Source organism: Channa argus, chromosome 16 (genome assembly GCF_033026475.1).
Source record: "Channa argus isolate prfri chromosome 16, Channa argus male v1.0, whole genome shotgun sequence".
Taxonomy (NCBI): domain Eukaryota; kingdom Metazoa; phylum Chordata; class Actinopteri; order Anabantiformes; family Channidae; genus Channa; species Channa argus.
In genome coordinates this window covers 22885060-22905845 of record NC_090212.1, presented here as the reverse complement: position 1 = coordinate 22905845, position 20786 = coordinate 22885060, and the positions used below count along the sequence as shown (strand labels likewise).

At 41.2% G+C, this 20786-nt stretch overlaps 1 protein-coding gene and 1 long non-coding RNA gene across 3 annotated transcripts; one reads left to right on the top strand and one right to left on the bottom strand.

Annotated features, from left to right (window-relative positions):
* The first annotated feature begins 26 nt into the window (after positions 1-26).
* tyro3 (TYRO3 protein tyrosine kinase) lies at positions 27-20040 on the top strand. Of its 2 annotated transcripts, none has more exons than XM_067479576.1 (19): positions 27-374; positions 5618-5801; positions 7437-7537; positions 7637-7807; positions 10016-10102; positions 10449-10564; positions 11020-11200; positions 13169-13311; positions 13408-13546; positions 13661-13784; positions 14309-14403; positions 14526-14621; positions 14760-14840; positions 16185-16277; positions 16375-16496; positions 16639-16748; positions 17097-17256; positions 17801-17937; positions 18021-20040. In XM_067479576.1, exons 1-19 carry the CDS (start codon positions 311-313, stop codon positions 18472-18474), a joined length of 2658 nt encoding a protein of 885 aa, XP_067335677.1. In that variant the 5' UTR covers positions 27-310; the 3' UTR covers positions 18475-20040. The 2 variants fall into 2 exon arrangements, with proteins under 2 accessions (XP_067335677.1, XP_067335676.1); XM_067479575.1 differs by having other exon boundaries at positions 13166-13311.
* LOC137101317 (uncharacterized) lies at positions 17515-18606 on the bottom strand. Its single transcript, XR_010911022.1, has 2 exons — positions 18519-18606; positions 17515-18362 (listed from the first exon to the last, which is right to left on the bottom strand). It is a non-coding gene; the product is annotated as an uncharacterized lncRNA (long non-coding RNA).
* Positions 20041-20786: the final 746 nt, after the last annotated feature.

The window sequence follows — 20786 nt, the reverse complement described above, 5'->3', positions numbered from 1 at the left end:
TCAATTTTGAAGGCGCTGTCGCGCTATTTCCGGTCCGGTCGTGTTTCCCGTCCTTAGTTGACTGTGTTTTTACCGGAGCAGAACTTTGATGACAAACTTTCTCCCGAAAAAAAAAACCTTCAACATTTAATTAACCGCATTCATCCCTTTATCTGCCTCGTTTAAACAGAACCGGCTCCGTGAAGAGTCCTGACTGCCGCTCCCCGCTCCAGCTACTTTCTGCTTAAATCCCGTCCGTGCGGCTGGAGATGAGGCTTCAATGAGTAAACGGGGTTCGAGCCGCCGAATGTGAAGATCGGACAGTGATAAGATGAAGCCGGTCGTGTGGGTCGTGGTGTTTTTGGTTCGGAGTGTGGCGGGGAGCCGTGCGGATGGTACGTAATTCATAGCTGACATAGCTGCAGCCGCTTCTTCAATGTTGTGGGTCTGCTCCGTACTCACGACGGAACTCGTTTACGAAAATTTCATTTTTAACGGTTTAACGCTATAATAACAAATAAAACTCATGTGATGTTCCAATCCAGTTTTAGTGAAGTACTGGTTGTACCAAACCGTAGTTCAGATTTCTCAAATTTAACTTGTGTGAGCGTGTGTGTGTATGTTCCTCAGTGCCCCACGGATTGAAAGCTGCTTAAACCTATAAAACATACGAGTTCTGGTTGAACTAACATGGGTTTTGGTTGTTGACGGTCCCCAGTGATCCAGCCGTTTATCTGGAAGCTGAGTCATGTCAGCTGGACTTATAATTTAGAGTCCAGTCCATTGTGTGTTCACCGAAGAAACTAGAGGGTTTGTACCAGACCAAACAGGTTCGACGTGCATTTCTGTCACTGTAGAAACAAATGGTAAATGATCTGCGCCTATATAGCTCCCACACACACTCATACACCGATAGGGGAGCTGCTAAGCAGCTGGCCAACACTTATCGGGAGAAACTAAGTTGGGGTTCAGTGTCTTGCTCATGGACACTTCAACATGTGACTGGAGGAGCAGATATCTGTGGGATTGGTGTCACAAGCAAACAAGCCTACAATTAAGTCTGGATATAAAGAACACTAACTGGTCAAAGCTGTTGGTTGTGGGATTGAGAGCTTCGGATGGTCCGTATTGTTCTAACAACTGAGCAGAACTTGGTAGAACCCATCTTCACCAGACCTGGAACAGCAGGTTTCAATTTGACATGGAAACTGTTGAACTTTAAAGTAAATAAAAGTCCACTATAATTTAAATCAGGAAGCAGTTGTATCTGAAATCAGGTAAAAGTCACATAATCAACATAACAGACCACCTACTGGGCGACTATGACGCAGGAAGGTAGAGCGGTTGTCCACCAATCTCACAGTTGTTGGTTCAATCCCCGGCTCCTCCAGTCACATGTCGAAGTGTCCTTGAGCAAGACACTGAACCCCAACTTAGTTGCTCCTGGTGAGTGTTGGCCAGCTGCATAGCAGCTCCCCCCATCGGTGTATGAGTGTGTGTGTGATTGTGAGTGTGAATGGGTAAATAAGAAGCAGTGTAAAGTGCTTTGAGTGCCAATAGGTAGCAAAGCGCTATATAAGTGCAGACTATTTACCATTTACCACCTACAGCATGTAACCATCTAAGGTTCTGTTGGTGGTTTCTGGTTCTGCAGCTTTGTACCAAGAACCATTTATCAGCTGGTTTTGGTACAGCACAAATATCAGAACTGCTGTTGGATCAGCTTCTGATTCGGATCAACACCTTTGTCACCTATTACTGATTCTTCTTGAATTCCTGGTTAAAATAGAACTAGTGTTGGGCTGGTACCAGTTCATTCGCCCAGAATCAGTGAGCTGCTCTTACCCAGTTGTGATAGAAATTTTCCCTCTTCCTTAGTCAAGTGTTACTAAATCTTGGAAGAATTGTAGACATAACTCAGCGTGCTGGACCATCTCAGTTTAATACATGCTGGCATGGAGAACAACACATGGATGTTGCTGTCTTCTGACTTCTATCTCTCAAAGCCCTTCTTTTTATACTCAAACACAAGAAAGGAACCACAAAACTGAAGAAACCAGGTGCTCGCAGTTGACAGTCATCATTCTTGTCCTTTTTTAGGATCTATTAATGCTAGTTGTGAAGCAATAAAATCATTATTTTTTATTTATTGCACCTTCTTGTAGATCTTGTGATCTCAGGACCCATTATCTACTACATTCTTTTGGGCCTTATAACAACAAAGTGTCTACGGTGATCTTAAGCAGTCCTCTAAACATGACACACCCTGTGACTTCTTGTCCTCTCTGTGACCTCTTCAATAAGCCCATCTGCTTTGCCTGTTTGCTAATTATTTAACCATATGACAAAATTTACTCTATTCCCCCACAAACGTACATGTCACCATTGGGCCACTGGCTCAGTTTTAGAAAGATGTGAACTGCTTCTCATCCCTGGGTTGCAGACACCTGTCAGAGGCCCAGGTGCATGTTGGGAAATATGACCTGCAGGTAGAATGTGTGGAAAGAGACCTTCTCTGAATCTGCTGCATTGACATCTAAACATCCAGCAAAGATCTGATGGAGAGCTGGCTTAAGTGGGCAGCTTCAGGTGTGAACAAAAGAACATGATTGAACATGTTTTTTGTTTATTTACAAAAACCTTTATTTCACCACAGTTCCTGGCAGAACGATAATAAACCTGAGACGAGACAAAGAAACAAGCTGAACTTCATACGTGGATTATCAAGTTAGCTGGATCGTTTTTCAGATGATTTAACATGATCCTGGTTCTTCCAAAGCCATGTCAAGCTTGTGGTCCCCAAACAGATCCACAATCTCTGAGGTACTCAGGAGCAGGTTTGTTCTCTAGTTCAGTCAGTGGAAACAAGATTGGGTGTCAGATTAGTTGGAGCATTAGTTCATCTAGCTGTGACTGTGCTGTTTTTACCACTGAAGTGAGGATGATGATAAAAGAGATGTGTATTTATAGGGTTTATAAAGTCTCGACTGAAGGTTCAAAATAACTTAATAACATGCTCCCCCGTCAGTGGCTGCAGGCTGATGACATCCATCACAAAAAAAACCCCTCAATCATCCTAAATTTTAGAGCGATGGCATGTGTTGAGGTTGGTGACTTTTACCAGTGCTGTTTCTGTACTAGTTACTATGTACTCTGTCACGTAATTGCAACTACTTTTTCAAGGATTTTAGGGAGGATCTGGTGATTTTTTTCTCTAATAGCTACAATTTTATTTATAGAGAAAGTCATGAAGTCATTGCTGCTCAGAGTTAAGGGAATACTAGGCTCAACAGAACTATGGCTCTTAGTCAGCCTGGCTACAGTGCTGAACAGAAACCGGGGGTAGTTCTTGTTTACCTCCATTAATGATAAATAATATGCTGTTCTGGCATCACAGCTTTTTTGTACAGTTTTAAACTATTTTTCCAGGCTAAATGAGATTCTTCTAAATTGAGAAAATGCCACTTGCTTTCTAAGTTTTGTGTTGCTTGTTTTAAGTTGCGAGTTTGCAAACTATAACATGGAGATCGTCTCTTCTGGTTTACTGCCTTCTTTTTCAGAGGGGCAACACTATCGAGTATTGTACATAGTGAGGCTGCAGAATTATCAACAACATAATCAACTTGTACATAAGTAAAGTTAAGGTGGCTACTGTCCATTGTATTGACACATGGTGAAGAAAGAATCATTTCTTTAAATTTGTTTACAGCATTTTGACTTAACCACCTGCTGTAGTGGATTCTTTTTTTTTTCTAGCTGCTGTAAGCCGTAAGGAAAAGAAGAAGAAGTAGAGGAAAACCTTTTCTTCTACTTCTTCTTCTTCTTTTCCTTTGGGCTGTTCCCTTTCAGGGTCGCCACAGCGAATCATGTGCCTCCATCTAACCCTGTCTTCCGCATCCTCTTCTCTCACACCAACTAACTTTATGTCCTCTCTCACTACATCCATAAATCTCCTCATTGGTCTTCCTCTAGACCTCCTACCTGTCATCTCCAACCCCAGCACCATTCTACAGGCATGTTCACAGTCTCTCCTCTGAAAAATGTCCTCATTCCTGATCCTGTCCATCCTCGTCACTCCCAAAGCCAAGCTCAACATCCTAAGATCTGCTACCTCCAGCTCTGCCTCCTGTCTTTTCTTTAGTGCCACTGCCTCTAAGCCAAACAACATCTCTGTTCTCACCACCGTCTTGAAAGCCTTTCCTTTCATTCTTGGTGTATACTACATTATTGTAAATTCAAATGTTATTAGAAAATTGTTGAACAAAAGAGCTTATGAGGAAATACTGTAAAATTATGAGTTTCAATGCCATATGTAAGGACAAGGTCTAGGGTGTGACTAAAACAGTGACTGTGGTTATTTACATATGGGAAAATCCTAATTGAATACAATAATGAATTAAATGCAGGGTTGAGGCAGTTACTGTCAGCATTTACATAAATGTTAAAATCACCACTATGATGACTTTATCTGTACTAAGCACTATGCACAATGATGCCATGATGGTGGAATGAGCTACCAAACTCTGCATGCTCAGCTGCTCTGGAGGATGGTACACGGTAACAAATAATAGTGGTTATTGAGTTTTCTAGTTTGTGTGTGAAAGGCTAAGAGTAAGGCTCTCAAATGAGTTATAACTATGTTTAGGTCTACGGTTTATTAGTAAACTAGAGTGGAAGATTGCTGCTACTCCTCCACCTCGGCCTGTGCTTCTAGAAACATGATAATTATATGACTTGGGGGCGTTGACTCATTTAGATATTCTTCCTGCTGTAATCAAGTTTCAGTAAGACAAAGTAAATCGAATTGATGATCGCTTATTAAGTCATTAACCAACATGGATTTAGATGAGAGAGGTTTTTAACGCCCATTTATTTGTTTTTGTTGTTTATGAGTAGTAGTCTTAACGTTTATTAGGCTATTATGATAAAATTCTCTTGTGTTCGTTTTTGGTTTATGTAATTTGGTTGGTTGGACAACAGACACAATCTATAGGTATTTGGGAGTCACCGAAATGTGCACCTTTATGTCAGTATGAGACAAGACCCCAGGATCAGAGTTGGGCAGTAATTAATGTGTAGAGGCATGTTTACATTTGATCACATGATGAAAACTAGTCCGAAATTACTTTTCTCAGAGAGTATCATTGGCATAAAACACAAACACATCACTCACAAACCTTGTGATTTGAGTCTTCATCATCAGGATTTGTTTTATTTGGTCCAGTATGGTTTGTGAAGTCTAGAAAAGCGGTGAGATTTTTATAATTCCTATTTGTGTGCAGCCGACTGCCACAGGTGGATCAGGTCTCTAGTGAAAAATGCTGCAGCGTGAGGATCATCAGGGTCATTTTAAGGCTAGAGTCTAGACTAAGGATTCTTCTCAGTGTATGTGCTGCTGAGCAACTTTCATAGTCATGAGTTAGCAGCATGTTTTGATATGGTATCCATGGATTAGGACGACAGCAGAGCTGCTCAGGGTTTGACTGTCAGTGAAGTCATCATTGCAGGGAAGTGATGTAAGCAGTTTTCCACATAAAAGATCGTAGAGCTGATGATTCTGTCACAGTTAACAGATGGAAATGACTGATCGTAATTCATACAGATGTTTTCTACGCCCCCCCCAACCCCCCGCCCACAGGTGTGCTGTTCACCAAACACCCAGTCAATCAAACTGTGTCTCAGGGGAACGCCGTGAGGCTGGGCTGTGCGTTTCAGGGGGTGATGGAGCCAGATATCGTGTGGATGAAAGATGGGGAGAAGCTGTACAGCACTGACCAGATGTTTATCACGCTGGGAGAGCAGCACTGGGAGACATTTCACAGGTCAGTCACTGGGGTCAGTCACAACCATGTGGTTCTGTGTAAAATGATCCAAAGCCTCGACACAAAGTTTCTGAGTCTGAAAATTCGTTAGTTTGGATTTGAGGTCTCTGGTCAAGGGTAACTTCAACTCATACCTGGAGTCAGTAGCTTCTGCTTCTCCTTTTTCGGATTTCTCCTCTTCCTATAGCTTTACACCTTCCCAAAAAAACATTTAAGCAGACTATATCTAAAAACAAACTCAGACACATATGATTTCTTTTAGACATTTGTGGGTGTTTCATGTAGAAGATGAACAGGTTTCATAATCTTTACCATAATCAGACCATTGAACCTGCATTTTATAAACTCACAGTTGCAGCATTTTCACAAAGTGACCTGACTGAAATCCAGCAGCTGCCACAGTCTGCTAGGAATACAAACATGGGTCTGGTTACTGGTTTTGGTTCAGGGTCTTTACTCTTAGAGGCTTTCAAACAGTTTAAGGGACAGCTGGGAAACTGACCTGGGATCTGTTTGTGTCAGCGAGCAGTAGCTGGCTAATCAGCTTTCCTCTCAAATTCCTGAGGCAAGAGAAACAGTGGAGGTCACAGAAACAATAGGAATGTTAGATCCACACACCTGGTTCTGGTCCAAGCACCTCCAGGATCCCGGAAACACTTTCTGATGCTTCTCAATTTGAGCCACAGCTCCACAGTGAACTGCATCTGTAGATTATTCACTGTGAAATCAGACAGATGGAGGGAGGATATGATTATATCTGATGTTCATCTAGAATAAACCTCTGTAATTCCACTGAGAAACCAGAGAAAAGGCCGCAGAACTTTTCACAACATTCAGAATATTGTGAAAACATGAATAAAAACAGAATGTAATGATTTGCAAATCTCATTTAACCATATTTTATTCACAATAAAACATAGACAACATCTCAGATGTTGAAACAGAGATTTTACCATTTCATGTAAAATATTAGCTCATTTTGAATTTGATGGCAGCAACACATCTCAGAAAAGTTGGAACAAAGGGCTATAAAAGTAATTGTTGCAAGACAAAAACAAATGGAGGAGCATTTTACAACTAATTGGGTGAATTGAAAACAGGTAATAACTGGGTATAAAAGGAGCATTTCAGAGAGGCAGAAAGATGGGCAATGTAAAGATGGGCAGAGGTTCACAATCTGACAAACTGCACCAAACAATTGTGGAACAATTTCAGTAAAATGTTCCTCAACGTAAAATTGCAAAGAGTTTGAAGATCCCACCATCTACAGTATAAATCATCGTCAAAAGATTCCGAGAATCGGGAGGAATCTCAAGGGATAAGGCCAAAGGTCAAAAATGGATGCGCCTGATCTTTGGGCCCTTAGGAAAGATTCTTTACCGGACTTCGCATTTTGTTGTTATTTACCTTTTTAGAGATCTTCACAACTTTTTTTGGAATGGGGGTTGCAATACTTGTCTGAACATCCATGTTACTATGCAAACAGCTTATCATTAGTTCTGACCAAACATGTATCTGGTTCCAGTTTCTTTCTTTTTTTTTTTTTTTTACGGCTTTAGATAAGCTTCTGTTTCCCGTTAGGGTTGGGGTTCTCATTACTGTCCAGGTTCTGATGCTCTGCATTGTTTTTTCCAGTGTAAAGTCAGTCCAGCAGCAGGATGCTGGTCAGTACTGGTGTGAGGTGGAGTTCCATGGTCTGACGTTTTCCTCAGAACAAGCTTGGATCACGGTGGAGGGTGAGGACCCTGAATGCATACAGTCAGTCCAGCAGCAGTAGATGTGTTTTCCTGAAATGTCCTGTGACCAAAAAGACATCACTCATCTGTCTCCTTCAGGGGTCCCTCACTTTATCCAGGAGCCCCAGGATGTGGCCACATTCCCAAATGTCCCCTTCAACCTCACCTGTGCAGCTGTTGGCCCACCTGAGCCTGTGGAGGTGCTATGGTGGCTGGGGGGGGTCCAGGAGGGAGAGCCTAAACCATCTCCCTCTATCCTCCAGGTCCAAGGTCAGAATCTGCTGATTTACAGTGTTTGTATAGTTTTTTAAAGAAAAGAATGCTCGTATCTGCTAATCATAGCATTGTTGGTTTGATTCCTGGCTCCTCCTGTCATAACGTTGCAAGAAAAAGTAATGGCACTGTGAACAAAATAATAGAAAAAAATGTTTCATAACATGTCTTGTTATGTTGGCTTTCCTGCCAAATAATCAATCTTAATATCAGATTTTGCCCTAGCTGCTGTAACTATTTGTTATGCTCCTAATTTGTCACCTTCCACCTCTACAGATGTAGGTACAGTTTAAAATTCAAAGAGGGTTATTTTTCTTAAAGCAAAGCACAATGTCAGTATTTAACTGTTGTATCCTAAAACAGAGCTGAATGGCCTAAACATTAATATACATTTTTTAAAAGGTCCGACATTTAAGCTCTTATACTATTTAAACCACAGTAAATGAATATATTATTCTATATACAATAAGTATCGATCACAGTCAATCAAAAGGTTTAGTATGAATAGGTATAGTTTGAATATAGTTCTGCACTGATGCATTTATTAACCAGAGATACTAAAGAAACAGGCTTTAGTAAGGAAAACTGATAATATACCGTTGTAGTATATTATGTCCATAGTACCTCCATCTCTTTTATTTTGTCCATAGCACTTCCACATGTACATTTTGTCCATAATAGTGCCCACCTTATACATACTGTACACATTGTATATTTTGCACTGCTTATTGGATTTCTCTTACTAAACTGCATTTCATAGCCTTGACTTGTACATGCGTAATGACAATAAAGTTAAATCTAATCTAATCTTATGTAAGATAGAGGATATAGTGTAGCAATGTGCCTCTGTAGCAAAACTATAACAAAAACTAAAAAAGAATTTTGACAAAATTAGCTATACATATTATTATAAGTGTGTATATTCCACTACAATAGTTTCATTTTTTTGACAGCTATTTGTCAATTAGCTTATGCACAAGTGACCTGATTTACCATGGTGTTAGTTAATAGTGAGGAGGGATGTGACCAATGCAGTGTTAACTTTGTGAGTTTGGGTTGATGGGACATGTGGTGACAAATTTGTTCAGCATGTGTTCATGCTCCGGAGTGAACGCTACATGCTCCGCATGCTGCGTGCAGTACCATACAGAGCATAATATGATGTCTAATTATTTAAACTGCTCCATGGCCAACCTACTTAAAATGAATGAGGTGGCCAAAACATTAGAACCACCTCATATTCTAATGCACTCCAGTATGACTCCACTACCCACTTGGACCTCAATTATAAACAGAGTAGAATTGTCACCTTTCTGACAGTTTCAGCTAAAAACTGAGAAATTTTAACCTTGTAAAAGTAGAATTCATGGCAGAGCTGCTGAATTGCATTGTATTAAATTGTACAGGTGGTCATAATATTTTCCCTGTATTTATAAAATCCATTGATTTCATTTGTCTGGTCTTGGGGTCTTGACTTTGTCTCATCGGGCCTTGGTCTTGATATTATCCTGGTTGCAACTGTTTAAATTCTCGGTCTTGTCTTTGTCTTGATACACTAAGGTCTTGGTCATGACTTGGTCATGGTCTCTGTAGGCTCTTCCTTAGGACTGCTTCAGAAGAGCAGCCACAGAAGAAGACCATCTCCAATTATAGACAACATGTGTAACCATGGACTGATTAATATTTGAAATTACTCTGTAACCCCTTTCAGCTACATGCAAATCAACTATTCTTGTTCAATTATTTTTTCCACCATCACTTTGTATGTTTTAATGGGTGTTTTCAATCAATACACGGAAGACCATTACTGTCCGTATGACTGCTGAATCGTGATCCTGTTCCACGATCACATACACACGCCCACACACTCTCTGGTCTGTGATGGATTTTTCTGTTAATAGATTTGCATCTTGACGCACACACAGAGCTGGCATTGGTTCTAGTCTGGTCTTTTATTTGCTAATACAAAATGCGAACAACATGGATGAAGACACTGCTGAGATGTCCGAGGGGTCTGGACTGTGTATTTTTTTAGTTTTTAAAAGCCAGTTGTGTCCCACTGAGTTTGTCATTCAGTAGTATGTAGAGAGTTAAAATCTGAACATCAGCTGTTTACCTATCAGACAAATAGGACACACATCCCCTCTGTACAGAGCCTAACACACTCAGTAGGTCTATACATCACTGATCAGTCTCTGTCTGCAGGTGTAAACAGCAGCATCAAGGTTTACTGTGAAGCTAAGAACACCAGAGGAATCTCAGTTTCCAGGACGGGGACGGTTCAGATTAAAGGTGAGTTCACCGGCTGGATCAACTTTCTGTCTTATGACTCACGCAGCTGTGCAGGGTGTGTACCACTAATTGTTTACCCTCAGCTCAGAAAAAATAAATGTACTTGTGGCTACGTCAGCAGATCCATGATGTACAGAGACTGCAAAGTCCACTGGGTTGGTCCTTAGCCTGTAGCTTAAATAATACAATTACTTCTAAGTTGTAGTACAACAGTTGAGAAAATGTACTTCCCACCATTACTGTGTACAAAAACCTATTGTGGCAGTAGAAAAAGTCTCTGTTGAACCTGCTGCAGTTCCTGAGCTCCGATTGAATGAATGAAATCTCTTTGGGGGCTTGGGTCTAGTGTTGCCCTCACCTCCAGTTGGACTACAGGTCTTGAGGATGGTGGACAATAATGTTACATTGTCTTGGAAACCAGGCTTCACCGGTTACTCTGAGCTGTCTCACTGCATTTTCCAGGTAACACACACACACACACACACACACACACACATTTACATTTACATTTACATTTAGTCATTTAGCAGATGCTTTTATCCAAAGCGACTTACAAGTGAGGTACAAGGCAAGCAAAAATCTAAGTCAAGGAGAAAACATCAAAGCAAAGTCCTATCAGAAAAGTGTTCACAGTTCACAAGATACAAGTGAAAGAGAGCAGAAAGGTTTTTTTTTTTTTATATTAAAGATTTAAGTGCATAGGAAGATGCGGAAGAGTTCTGTTTTCAGCGGTTTTTTGAATATTGGGAGAGAGTCAGCTGAGCGTGCAGCGTTTGGTAGCTCGTTCCACCATCGTGGGATCATTGCGCTGAAAAGTTTTGCTTGGTGTCTTCTATGCGGTGCTGGGACCACCACACACACACACACTGGTCCAACCCCCACCGCATGTTCACAGTGTTAAAAATGTCCCCCCCCAGGTTTCGAGGAGGTCTGCACGGAGGTGGGACCTCCCTGAGCAAAAAGTTCTGGTTCCTCCTTACATTCTGGTTCTGTCCAGTCTCAGAAGTCACTCCAACTACAGCGTGAGGGTGTCCTGTGTGAACGAGGTGGGAGCGTCTCTTTTTTCCCCCTGGCTGAGCTTCCAGACACCTGAGTCAGGTAAGATCTTGTTTAAACACTTGTTCGTTTACATGGACTTAGGTAACCATTTTACAGTCAGCTTTCTCAGGTAAGCTGATTACTTAAGTGTCACATGAACAAGAATGATGGTTTCTGAAATCAGAGTAAGGAAAAAGAGAAACTAGGTTTCCCAGGAAACACCAATTATCATCATTAATGCTCAACTAAGCTTTACTGACCACCTCTAATCTGTCTTTAAGGCTACATTATCACAAAAATCAGACCCTAACATTTATAATAATGCAACCCAACTCACTGTGCAGAAACAGGACCAAAAGCACCTTACTACCTGAACTTCCTCATCCAGGTCTACAATTCCTTCCGCCCACTGCGCTCTGCCAACGAACAGTGTCTGGTAGTTTGTCACCACACAGCAAAAGATCAGAAGCAAAACTTCAGCTCAGTGATCATTGATGGAGGGATGAGCTGCGAAACTGCACATTCAGCAGCCTCACTCCCAATATTCAAAACACTTCTAAAAAGAGGAATAATGCAACAAAAGGCTGCAGACTAGAACAAGCCCCAGAGTGAAGGCTGACTGAAAGGAGAGATCATTAACGGAGCAGTGTCACCTTGTTTTTAAGTCAAGGTTAGACTGAAAATCAAACTAACACAAACTACCTAGACATCAAAATAAGTCGCTTTCCCCCCGTATTTAAAAATAATTTCAGTTTGCACAGTTTGCACTGTGCATTATCAGCTGTGTCTCCCCACTCCCTTCCTTCTTATCCCCCAGGCTGTCACTCTGCAGTAATACAAACACAACAAAGGAAAAAGAGAGCTTGTTCTGTCACTATACAATTAAAATCTATAAACCAGGCTGAGGTGAAGGAGAAATTCTGCATGTATACGCAGATTTCAAACAACCAGGTTTCCTAATTGCATGTAAACAGTCTTTTGTCACTGCAGCTCAGTGTCTGACTGAAGACTGTGTGAGGAAATTTTGCTGCTGCTGATGTAGAGCTGTTGATTCACCATCTGTAAACTTTGTGGCCTAATGTTAAAGATGTTTTCAATGATCAGAATAAAAATGGTTAGATTTTTTATGTACTGCAGAGATCCTGCAGTTTGCTGGTTCCTATTTCTTCTGAGCTCAACTCTGAAGCTGCTCACTCACTTGTTGATCCATTGTGTGGTTGTTAATGTGCATTTGCCTGTTGTGTGTTGGTGTCCCAGCTGGCTGTTATCCAGCAAATTCCAGTTCTCTCCGTACAATCGGCTTTTGTCTGTGGCCTCAATCCATATGAAAGGAGAGCAGCAGCCCCTTCAGCGCCACCTGCAGGCTGCAGACACTGACGTCACACCTGCAGCCTCTTTGTTAGACCAGAATTGTCTGTTCCCTTCCTCCAGCTTCTGCTGAGGAAAGAAGACGTGGATGAATTCAGAGTTCAGAAGTGAAGCGGCGGACAATGATCCGCTGTGGCGACCCGGACCCCGTCCTTTCGATATGCCAAAAGGACAAAAATAACAACCAAAACAAACAAAGTGTCGGGACAGAAGTGCATGATAAGACTTATACCGCATCACAGAGGGTGGAAACCTGAACATACTACAGGTGGTCTCTGATGATCAGAGATCATCTGATGTCTCTTACTCTCATCTCATCTCTCTCTCTGTTTCTTTATGTGGAGATGATTATGAGTCTGCAGCTGGATGACATTTTGCTGCAAATCAGTGTTTTAAATAATGGTCATTTTAATTTTAATTAATTTTAAAAGTTGAAAGTTAATTAATTTTTAGTTGTAATTTTATTGAAAAAATCAGCAGCTGTCTGGAACACAGAAATCAGACAGTTAAAATATTTATTATAAACAACATTGTCTCACAACATTGACTCACAGATCTGATAAACAATGAGCTAGTTACAGACGTTAAGACTCCTCATGGGTGTGTGTGTGTGTGTGTGTGTGTGTGTGTGTGTGTGTGTGTGTGTGATCCTGCAAGTAGTGCCTTCAGCGGCCCCCAGGAATCTGACCTTTGAACTCTCAGAGCAGCAGCTGTTTCTGAACTGGGCGAAGCTTAAGGGCGACGAGCTTCAAGGGAAACTGTTGGCCTACAAAGTGCAGTGGACTCTGGGGGGTGAAGCACAGGTAAGATCTCAGCCTTACTGGTAATGTCACGATGAAATGTGGGTCATGTGACCACTTTACTCAGAGGTTTGTTTCCCCGAATGTTGCTGTGTTTAGGAGCCCTTGCTGTTTAAGGAGAATTCAGCTCAGCTTTCAGGAGCAGGACGTTTCTTTAATGCCTCCTTCCAGGTCTCAGCCTGCACCTCAGTGGGCTGTGGACCCTGGACCCCCTCGGTTCTTGTGCTGCCTTCTTCAGGTAGATACCAAACAGCACAGTTATAAACAGAGTTTTGAGGTAATATTTAGATGTTTAAAGTTAGACAGGATGGAAACAGAGGGTTGGCTGATTGACTCTCTGTCGCTCTCTCAGTGCCGTTCCAAGTCCAGCGGAACCACATGTGGGTGGGTTTGCTGCTTGGCCTGTTGGTGGCCACTGTGGTCGGTCTGCTGTTTGCCATGCTTGCTCACCGTAGAGGAAAAGAGACACAGTTTGGGTACGAAACTCTGCATGTGATGTTTACATATGTGTTCCATCACCAGATGTAGTAGTACACTTAAATTTGTTTGAAACCAACACTGACAAAACAATTCACCATAGGCCAAATGTGGATAAACCCGCTCCTGGAAAAAGTCCCTAACTAATTATTTGTATACTTCCTATTGTTTTTTTTGATTAAATACTACAGTGAGGAACTGTTTTTTAGAAAATAAAACTGTACCTGAGAACAAAATTAAGCAAATCACTAGACTTGCACTTTAATTTGACCCTCAGCTAAACTTTCTAAAAGGTTTATAAAAGAATTTAATCTTGTGGGACTGGACTGACTACCCAGGCTGGTGAGTGGAAATACTTAGACCAAGGTACAACTGCCTGCAAGTCTAGTTTGAAAATAAACTGTTAGGAATGCGCTCAGTCAGTGTTGAGTTGGACCTGTACAAGAGATGTGATGATGAATAACCAAACTGATGTAAAATGTGTTAATAAACAATTTAACGTTGGCATTTTCTTTATTTTCAGTTTGGTTTTTAAGGGTCCAGGTCCTGAGAGCTTGGTCTCCTTCACAGTTGCTCAGTCCTTCAGCAGGAACGGTGCAGAGTTGCAGGAGATGACACGTGGGTCTTACATTTTCATTTCCAATGTTTTGACTCTGTAAACTGGTGGATGGAAAAAACCTCTTCTGTGGTTTCTCATGGTTGACACACTTTAGACCTGGTGTTTGTGTGTTTTGCTATAGTGGACAGTCTTGGGATCAACAACGACTTGAAGAACAAATTGCAAGACGTCCTGATTTCAGAGAAACTGATAACGCTGGGACACATGCTGGGAAAAGGTAACATAACTGCCACACAACAGTGTAACTACGCTTTTTTAATTTGGTGTCAAAAGGTTTTACATGTCTAAAATTATCAACATCTGCACCAGACACTGAAATGAGGTGATATATGCAGAACTGTGTTTGCCTATGCAGGTGAATTTGGCTCAGTGCGGGAGGCCTACCTGAAGATTGAAGACTCGTCTGTGCAGAAAGTGGCTGTGAAAGTGCTCAAATGTGAGTCTAGGTGATTGTCTTCTTCTCCGTTGGATGAATTTAAGACATATGCCACAAGATCTTCATCAGACTGACACCGATCTGACTCTCAGGTTGACTCCACTCCTCTGGTTAATTTTTTACAGACAAAATAAAACTACAAATCTTCTTAGTGAAAATTTACCAATAAATAAAAACACACAGACTTGGTAAATTCTGCATGAAATGAAGAATGGTCCTGATATTAACCACTGAGTGAAGTATAAAACATCCAGTGCCCTTAACCAAATATCCTGTTCAGGGTCATGGGGGTGCTGGAGCCTATCCCAGCTGTCATAGGGTGAGAGGCAGGGTCGACCCTTGACATGTCTCCAGGCTGTCTCAGGGCCAACACAGAGAAACGTACACAGACAGATAATCAGTCACGACTACAGCCAATTTAGAGTCCCCAAAGAACCTAACATGCATGTGTTTGGACTGTGGGAGAAAACCCACCAAAGCACGAGAACATGCAGACTCCACACAGATATGCCATGGTCAGCCAGGGACACAAACCCACAACCTTTTAGCTGTGAGGCGGCAGCACTAACCACTCCACCACTCTTACCAACAAATAAAGAACATTTATAGAAATTAGAACTCACTTACAGGTTCTCGTTTCTCCTCTTCCCTACAGAAAGAGGGGCTGTCACCTAGAGAGATTCCACAAGAACTGGCTCAGTTGTATGATACTATGTTAGGCTCAACATTATTGTTTTATCGTGTTCATAGCGATTAGTGAAGAACACATAACTGGGAGAGTGGACAGAATACCACGGGAAAACTGATATTGTGGCTTCGCTGCAAGTTTGTTTGCTTAACAGGTGTTTTAATGAACTACTTTTATTGGCTTGTTGTTCATGAAGCTTCTATTGTGTGAAAACAGAGGCTTAGTCTTTAGGAGCTGGATCTGTCTCTGTTCCTGAGCCACAATATCAGTTTTCCCGTGGTATTCTGTCCACTCTCCCAATTATGTGTTCTTCACTAATCGCTATGAACACGATAAAACATTGGCTTGTTGTTCATGAAGCTTCTATTGCGTGAAAACATAGGCTTAGTCTTTAGGAGCTGGATCTGTCTCTGCTCCTGCAGCGCTTCATGCAGCTCTCCGTATTCTCGACAGACTGCATTATTAAAACTATATTTCTGGATCTGCTTATTTCACTTACTGTCTTCCCTAAATTTGCAGTTTTCTATATTCACATACTCTACTTCTGAGTCGCATATGTGAAATGCTTGCAATGTCAGACCCTGGTTAGGTATCAAAGTTTGGTGTCGAATGGCCCAGATTAATACCCTATTCATAATTTGTGTTTCCTGCTGCAGCTGACATTACCTCGTCAGGAGACATTGAGCAGTGTCTAAAGGAGGCTGCTTACATGAAGGACTTCCACCACCCCAATGTCATCCAGCTCATCGGTCTGTCTGTCTCTCTCTCTAACACTCACACACACAGACACATTACTCTGGGGTCAGAGATCATATGCTTTGATTGACAGACTGTCCTGTCCAACAGGAGTAAGTCTTCACCGGCGTCCTGGACAGCGTCTACCAATCCCAATGGTGGTTCTCCCGTTCATGAAACACGGAGATCTGCACACGTTCCTGCTCCTGTCACGGATTGGGGAGCAGCCCTTTGTAAGTGTTCACAAACACAGCCCTGCTCAAAGAGAATGTCTCCCTGTGAAAGAATAAAGATAAAAACATTAGCTGCACTTTGACATAATATTGGTACATTTCCTACAGCTGACTTTTCACATGTTCTTCTTTCCCTCACCAGGACCTGTCCCTGCAAAGCCTGATCCAGTTCGTGTTGGACATCTCGCGGGGGATGGAGTATCTGAGCAGCAGAAACATTATCCACAGAGACCTGGCCGCCCGAAACTGCATGTGAGTCTGTCAGTCACCAAGCTGTCAGAGATTCACTTGTTCATGCAAACAGGCAGAGATTTAATAATAATCAATCATTTTAGCCTTTCTATGTTTCTACCAACTCAGGTTTTTAGTTGTTTGTTGATGATTGGGCATAAACATATACATACAGGTGACATAAATAACAGCTGGTTAAGGCCTGTAACCAAAACAAAGAAAATCGCAACAACCAATTGACTTTTAATCAGAAACTTTGTCATGATATTAAGGAATAAATTTAATTTAATATTTTTCATGACTTTTCAGCTTTAGTTCAAACACAGAGTGAAACCTTTAATAGTCCAGTAAGAATCACGTCTCTTCCAGGCTAAATGAAGACATGACAGTGTGCGTTGCAGACTTTGGACTCTCCAAAAAGATCTACAGTGGAGATTATTATAGACAGGGCTCTGTCTCCAAACTGCCTGTGAAGTGGATCGCTCTGGAGAGTCTGGCTGACAATGTGTACACCACCCAGAGCGACGTGGTAATGACACACAAAGAACTGTCCCTGGATGTCTAAAAACTTCTATTAATGCTGCAGCATGTCATTTAACAATTAAGATTTAAATTAGGGAAACTTATCAGATGAATGTCCTTTACAGTCAATGTAAATTCTGGCATCAGAATTTGAAAATATTTATTAACCTGTCCTCATCTTTGTTTTGTACAGTTACCATCGTTACAGCTGTTCTCACATTCACTGGGTTCAGTTTGAGCAAAGACAAATGTCAATAACATGATCAAAGAGAGATTTTTTAATTCAACATCTGGAATCAACATGAACAACTCATCTGACTGAAATGATTTTTACTTTGTGTTAAATTATCTAAATTATCATTCCTTGCTAAATTTCAGTGCATTGTAGATTAATTTAGTTTGAGAAGCTAAACCAGGTTTTGAACCAGAAAGACAGAACTGGTTGGTGGAGGAACCTGGCATAGTATCTTTGTTAACATGTTGTAGGTTGAGACAGTCCAGTCTCCTGTATTTTAACATGTAGTTCATAATATGTCTTCTCTGGCTGTCAGTGGGCATTTGGAGTGACAATGTGGGAGGTCATGACTCGTGGTCAGACACCGTACCCTGGTGTGGAGAACTCTGAGATCTACGAGTACCTGATCAAAGGAGAACGACTGAAGAAGCCTCCAGACTGTAGGGATGACATGTGAGTCTGCACAAAACAACACTAATAATCTTTAGTCTGAGTGTTTGTTCCCGCGGCCTAAATCCATCTTCTGTGGTTTTCAGTTATGAGATCATGCACAGCTGCTGGAGTCCAGTTCCCAAATGTCGTCCCAGTTTCCAACATCTTGTCTCCCAGCTGGAGGCATTGTGGCTCAGCTTGTCCCCCAGCCCCCCATTGAAAGAGCCATTACTCTACATAAACCTGAAGGGGGAGGAAGAGAAACCCTGCAGAGAAGGGAGAGGAGCACCAAGGGCCCTGGGACTGGAGGAGGTGGCAGTAGCATCATCATCAGGCTGGAGTGTCCCCTGGCAGCGGCTGGGGGAGGACGAGGAGAAGGACTGGCTGATGGTGGGGTCTGGAGCTGCAATGGCTATAGGAGGAGACTACAGGTACATCATTGGCCCCTGCGGAGGTAGTGAGGAGGACAACGAGGAGGTGGTGGGAGCAGGTAGAAGGAGGGACACTTTACAGGAGGAAATGAGGGACGAAGATGACGATGTCATCATTAATGTCTGACAGGGAGTGAATAATTACAGCACTCATCCTCTTTCTCCTCTCACCTGATTGGTCAGAGCTGGTTAGAGCTGCTTACTTCCTTTCTTTGAGCAGCAGCAGGCAGGTGGAAATGATACTGAGTTCTGACTGAAAAATAAGTCACTGCCACAGAATGTAATCTGATTATGTGTTCCTCCAGTTTGTTTTTTCATGTCTCATCCACAGATGCTGCCGAGCATTAATTTCATAAGTTAATCTGAAGAGTTGTTACTCATTTCTTTATGAAGTTAATGTATTGCAAAATGTCTTAAGAACATGCCTCAACATGTCACTGTGTCCAACCAGTAAATTCAGTTTACTGAGGCAGGAAATCTTTGAGAATCCAAAAACAGCAAAATGTTGCCTTGTAAGTATTTATTTTCATTAGTTCCATTATTGCTGCAGCTCTATAAAACCCTATTCAAGTAAAGGAGGTGATGGAGAAAAAAGTTTTCAAATGAACAGCTTTTATCATTAAAACAAAAACACTGCAGCTTTTCTGAAAATAAATTAGAGGTGGAGTTTTTACTTTTATCAGAAGTTGGTAAGATGGTCCACAGAGGAAACTGCTTCAACAAAATAAAAGCTCTATGGATATAAACTACAGTTAAGCCACCATTTTACTTTGTGGACACTGTCTCAGCCTGAATGAACCAGCTGTATAAATGTGCACTGTTTAGAAGCATAAACCGTTTATTGCCATGCACAGTTAAGAACATGTACCAGTACTAGGCATTTGTCTTGGTGTCAGGTGCATACATTGTGATTTCTGTCCATTACTAAACAGTGAAGTAATGTAAAGTTTTGTGTAACATTGCACAGCTCGAGTCAATGCAGACATTAAAACAAAATTCAAGAGCTGCTGCGTTCACATTTATAACAGTCTGTGACTCTGTCAGGGTTTGTTTCCTCAGACTCATCAGGAAAGCTTGATAACTCGACCAATACCAGACTTTTATCCAGTAATTTTAATTACTTATTACTAATAACTGATAAGCAGACTTAAACTTGATCCAGACAAACTCTGTAGAAGTGACTATGATATGAACTCAACTCAATTATAGGATGATTTTATTTCCTTTTACCTTTGATGTATCATTAGCATTTCTACTAATTAGCCACATTTTTCCTTTTGACTTATTCAATGGCTTCATCATCAACATCGTTCAGACACACACAAACACACACTTTTGCTGTTGTGAAATTACGAATGTCTTTTCGATCCTATAGGAACTTGATGAACCCATCATGTATTAAATTTGAGTAATAATCCAACTTCCTGTATTCTGGGGATAATAATCAGCTCATTCATCAAAGGTAGAGGTTTGCCATTTTTTTCAACATTCACTGGTTCCTGCTTCACTTCTGTACACTAAACAATTACCTATGTAACGTATATTATAAATCCATGTTGATGTTTGGTCCTGTGGAGTTGGTATTGAGGCTGAGTCCTGCAAAACAGTTCAGAAGATTTACTGTTTGTATTGTTTCCATGTAAATAGGGAATTTACTAAATAAACGTGTTTAACACTGTTACAGTTAATAGCACATTGGGTAAGTGGCTGATGCTATAATTTCTGCTCCTTTTTAACGGGTCCCAATAAAACATTTATTGTTAGGTTAAATCAGATCCCTAAGTGTTAAACCATTTTCTAATTTTTTGGGTGTTTTTATTGGGACCAGTTAAAACTGCTCCAGGCCAGTTTCTCTTCATTACTTTGTTTTGTTTAATGGATCCTGTTTCTGTGTTGGTGTTATTTCATCCTCCACACATCGTGCTCCGCTACAAAGGAGGATAAGTGTTGTAAGAATGTTAAAATGCCTCATAGACACGTCCTTACCTGTCCACCACAATTCACATCTGTTTACACTGATGTCTGATAGTAGTGCACACAACTGATCATGTTGTAGCAAACAAGAACATAAATTGACAATTTTACATTAACATACTTTCGTATTTATATAATGGCAAAAGTGAGACATTCAGTGCTTTATTTCCTCACTTGACTGAATAAAACCAAAACTTATTTGGACCCTGGAGTCTTGCCACACCACCACCACCTGTCACTCAACATTTACCTGTATGACATCATGACTATAGGCATGGCTGAAACTTAAGACAATTCAGCAGGCATTGACAAAAAAGGAATCAACAATTGAATGGCCCCTTTAAAAATGATTTATATGAGTTACAATGTGTTTAGGCCGTGTTTTACTTATTATGTTTAATGAAGCACTTCTGCATAAAAAGAAATAAACATAACTTATGTTTTTATAATTGTGTGCCTAACTAG

Bases quoted from the DNA above. Each gene is read 5' to 3' on its own strand.
- tyro3 (XM_067479575.1), top strand. From the start codon at position 311: ATGAAGCCGGTCGTGTGGGTCGTGGTGTTTTTGGTTCGGAGTGTGGCG. The intron at 7,538-7,636 runs GTGAGGACCCTG...TGTCTCCTTCAG, and splicing joins AGCTTGGATCACGGTGGAGG to GGGTCCCTCACTTTATCCAG. The intron at 14,404-14,525 runs GTGGGTCTTACA...GTTTTGCTATAG, and splicing joins AGAGTTGCAGGAGATGACAC to TGGACAGTCTTGGGATCAAC.